General features: G+C 33.6%; 1 protein-coding gene across 1 annotated transcript; it reads right to left on the bottom strand.

The window, feature by feature from the left end:
• Positions 1–942: 942 nt before the first annotated feature.
• On the bottom strand, positions 943–2,532 carry LOC142865723 (uncharacterized). Its single transcript, XM_075998913.1, is given in 4 exon segments — positions 943–1,418; positions 1,503–1,946; positions 2,026–2,234; positions 2,513–2,532. Coding segments are annotated over 4 exon segments (1,149 nt in total).
• Positions 2,533–4,877: the final 2,345 nt, after the last annotated feature.

Below are 4,877 nucleotides of genomic sequence, written 5' to 3'. Positions count from 1 at the left end.
TATCATTGTTTTATTCTGATTTTAATGAGGATATTAATCTGTATACCTACATCATATATCACTTGAAATACTGTTAGAAGTCTACCACACAGCACCTCTCCATTTCATACATCTTACATTTCAGTGATTTTAGTTTTCTATGGAAAAGTATATGAATGATATGTACTTAATACACAAAGACTTCTAATAACTGTGATGTAGCTATCATTAACCATAGACATTCACATACACACTAAAAACGAAGCATAGCATCTACTGTTTTTAAAGTTGAATAACATCCGTATTTCCTTGTCAAAGGTTTCAAAAAAATTATAATTTATTGCATTTGCATATCACCCTGATGAGAAAGTATATTTTACACATCATTATAATTTTCAAAAAATCTCTCATTTTTAAAACTGATATAAAAATAATTTATCTAACTATTTTAACAGAGTTATTCTCTATACTCAACAACCTGGTTTAAAGAAATGTTTAAATGTGTTAGTGCCTCAGCACATTTTCCTGTGAGTCCTCTGATATCTCTTTAGACTTAATATTGATTATATGTGTTCTGAAATTTATTATACCTGTAAAGGAGGTTTAAGTATCAGTTCTTTGTTGTTCTCTAAGGTATACCTTTTTCATAAATATTTGTTCACATTCATTATATTTGTAAGGTTTCTATCTATGAAAATTTTTGTGATGTTGAGCAATGTTTCAGAAAATATTGGAGAATTAATTTCAGTGAAAGTTCTCCCATGTCTAATAAAATCTCTGTCATAACTCAAGATATTGTTGGCACTCTACATTATTATTGTTTATATAAGTACTGTTGTGCATTTTAAAGCTAATATTTTGGGAAAGTACTTCCAAAGTCATTGCATTTATCTCCCTTATATCTAGTATGATTTCTTTGATGATAAGTAAGATTGGAGCAGTTATTAAAGACTGTCACAATTTTCATTTATACAATTTTTTTCTGTTATGAACTCTTTCATATAGATTAAGGTGTGAGCACTGGATAGAAGCTTTGCCACAATCCTCAAATTTGTAGGGCTTCTCTCCATTATGATTTCTTTTATGAAGAGTAAGTGTTGAGCACCGGGCAAAGGCTTTGCCACATTCCTCACATTTGTAGGGTTTCTCTCCTGTATGAATTCGTTTATGTCGATTGACATGTCCAATCTTGTTAAAGGCTTTGCCACATTCTTCACATTTGTAGGGTTTCTCTCCACTGTGAATTCTTTTATGTTCAGTAAGGTGTGTGCTCTGGGTAAAGGCTTTGCCACATTCTTCACATTGGAATGGTTTCTCTCCACTATGAATCCTTTTATGTTCAGTAAGGTGTGTGCTGTGGATAAAGGCTTTGCCACATTCTTCACATTTGTGGGGTTTCTCTCCACTATGAATTCTTTTGTGTAGAGTAAGGGTTGAGCACCAGGTAAAGGCTTTGCTACATAACTCACATTTGTAGGGTTTCTCTCCTGTGTGAATTCGTTTATTTCGATGGACATGTCCAATCTTGTTAAAGGCTTTGCCACATTCTTCACATTTGTAGGGTTTCTCTCCAGTATGAATTCTTTTGTGTAGAGTAAGGGTTGAGCACCGGGTAAAGGCTTTGCCACATTCTTCACATTTGTAGGGTTTCTCTCCTGTATGAATTTGTTTATGTCGATGGACATGTCCAATGTTGTTAAAGGCTTTGCCACATTCCTCACATTTGTAGGGTTTCTCTCCACTATGAATTCTTTTGTGTTCAGTAAGATATGTGCTCTGGGTAAAGGCCTTGCCACATTCTTCACATTTGTAGGGTTTCTCTCCACTATGAATTCTTTTATGTTGTGTAAGTTTTGTGCACTGGGTAAAGGCCTTGCCACATTCTTCACATTTGTATGGTTTCTCTCCAGTATGAATTATTTTATGTCGAGTTAGGGTTGAGCACCAGGTAAAGGCTTTGCCACATTCTTCACATTTGTAGGGTTTGTCTCCTGTATGAATTCGTTTGTCGATTGAGGTCTCCAATCTTGATAAATGCTTTGCCACATTCTTCGCATTTGTAGGGTTTCTCTCCACTATGAATTCTTTTATGTTGAATAAGGTGTGTGCTCTGGGTAAAGGCTTTGCCACATTCTTCACATTTGTATGTTTTCTCTCCGTTATGAATTCTTTTATGTTGAGTAAGGATTGAGCAATGGGTAAAAGCTTTGCTACATTCTTCACATTTGTAGGGTTTCTCTCCTTTGTGAATTCTCCTATGTATAGTGAGATTTGTGTAGCAGTTAAAGGGTTTTCCACATTCTTCACACTTGCTGGGTTTGTCTATAGTGTGAAATTTCCTATGTCCAAGAACTTTTGAGGTGTGCATAAAAGGTTTGCCATATTCATTATGTTTGAAACTTTTCTCTCCAGTATGTCTTATCTTAGGTTTATTTAGATTTGAGGACTTGCTAAACATTTTTATACATTTATAACCTTTCAAGATTTTCCTATTGTTACCTGACAAACATTTGATAAGACCATCATAACCTACTTTCTGCCTCTTACACTCATCAACACACTCCCAGTCTTTTCTTAAAAGTACATTTTCCTGGTCAGAGCTTCCGCATAGTCTTATTATTGATATCTGGAATGAATGTTTTATGCCCTGCTCTGGCATTGGGTCTTCAGTGCAATGGGAAGAGATTTCTGAAAGAAATGAAAATAACAAAGTATCTCACTAGTTATACTTATGTAAATATACTTCATAATTTTAATACACAAAACTATAACAAGCACATTAGCAAGAAAGTGCAATAGAATACCATAGTCTTACTTCCATCATAGATGTATGACCTTCAAAATATATTTGCAAACATGATTCATTGAGAAGTCATAAGTGATAATATTTCATGGCACCCCAGATGAGTATGACACCAAGAACCATATGGAAGGGAAAGGAACATTTGTTATATTTACCCAGCAAAACTCTTCCTCCCCACTCATACAGAGTTCTCACTTTAGCAGTAAAATTCCATTTTCTGGATTCCCTTTCAAAAGAGAGTCAAACCAATGGCACATGTGTCCATACATCTGGTTTTTGATGGCCTTTGAATGTCTGGTTTCTGTCTTCCAAGACAATTACATAACATTCTGGGAAAGATATGCACATATCAAAAATAAAATTCTGCTGTATTATATTGATGGTGCAAAAACATTTAATTATGCTATCAAATTTGAAAGACAAAGTAAAAATGATCATTCCCACATGTTAATTGACATAATGTAAAGAGACGTAATTACTGACATCTATATCATGAAGTTGAGGGCAGATATAAATATTATGAATTTTTATGGACAATTGAAGTTAAGTAGTCACGAGTTTAACATAAGTTGCAACTTCAAAAATTTTAGGTAATTCTCACAGTGAACACCAGAAAAATGTTTAAAGCAATACACAAATGAAGGTGGCCACAGAAGCAAAATATATCACTAAAATTCAGTGAGGTGGAATGAGGAGAAAAGGAGTGGAAAGAAAGACTAAATAGTGACAAAAGTTAAATAAACAATTAATATTAGGGCTATTTTGAATCCGTCCCTTTTAGACAATTATGCAAATATTTATGTACTAGTATTTCTACTCAGAAGACACAGTTAAATAAAGAAATTAAAAAGTCCAACTCTATTCTCTCTAAAGAGACTTGACTTCATATCTGGTGAAAGCAATAGACAAAAAGTGACAGGAAATAACAAGACATACCATGAAAATGCTCAGCATACAAGAGCAGTGGAGTTCAAAATTATATTAGGCACATGACTTTTGAAGTGCAAAATGTTATAGTTTATAAAATATACTTTAAGTCAAAACTGCCATAAGAGATAAACAAGGACATTTAATATAAAAATAGGTCTTTCACTGAGAACCCTTTAAATATAATAGATATATCTGATATCTATCTATATCTCACATAAAGGTTCTCAAATATATAAAAAGCATTGACACAATTGAAGCAAGAAATGGACATAAAAATAATAGGATAGCATGGTATTCCACTTTCAATACTAATAAAGACAGTCAAATTACTAGTAAGAAAACAGGAGATTTGAAAACACTAGAGAGCAACAAGACCTCACACATATATAGAGAACACCCTGTGAAATAATAACAGAATATACAATATTCTTGATAGCTCATAAAAATTCTTCCTACAAAATCTACCTGTTCAGACACAAAACATGTCTTAACCAATATTTGAAAATTGAAATTTTACACAATTTCTGATCAGAATGAAATGAAACTGTAGATAAGTGACACAAAAAACACAGAGAAATTCAAAAGCATAGGAAAATAAACAACATACTCTTGTACATGTTCTTGTTCAAGGGAAGACGACCTAATGTTGTGAAGATGTCCAAAGTGATCTACAGATTAAATACAATTCCTTTCAAATTCTCAATTTCATTTTTTCAAAAATAGAAATAGCAAACCCCAAAATAATATGAAATCTCAAGAGACCACAAAGATGTGAACAATCACCAAAAAGAGAAGCAATGCTATAGGTACCACACTTACTCATTTTAAAACTTTAAAAATGTATACTTTGGAGTACTATTCAGCTATAAGAAACAACACTAATATAGCACCTCTTGTAATATCCTGGATAGAACTGAACCCCATTATCCTAAGTGAAGTATCCCAAGAATGGAAAAATAAGCACCACATGTACTCACCAGCAAATTGGTTTCACTGATCAACACCTAAGTGGACATATAGGAATAACATTTATTGGGTGTCGGGCACGTAGGAGGGGGAGGAGGGGATGGGTATATACAAACATAACGAGTTTGATGTGCACCATCTGGGCATGGACACACTTAAAACTCTGACTCCGGGGTGAAGGCAACACACATAACCTAAA

This window comes from Microcebus murinus, chromosome 31 (assembly GCF_040939455.1).
Source record: "Microcebus murinus isolate Inina chromosome 31, M.murinus_Inina_mat1.0, whole genome shotgun sequence".
In the NCBI taxonomy this organism is placed as follows: Eukaryota; Metazoa; Chordata; class Mammalia; order Primates; family Cheirogaleidae; genus Microcebus; species Microcebus murinus.
This window is presented reverse-complemented; position numbering and strand designations above follow the sequence as displayed.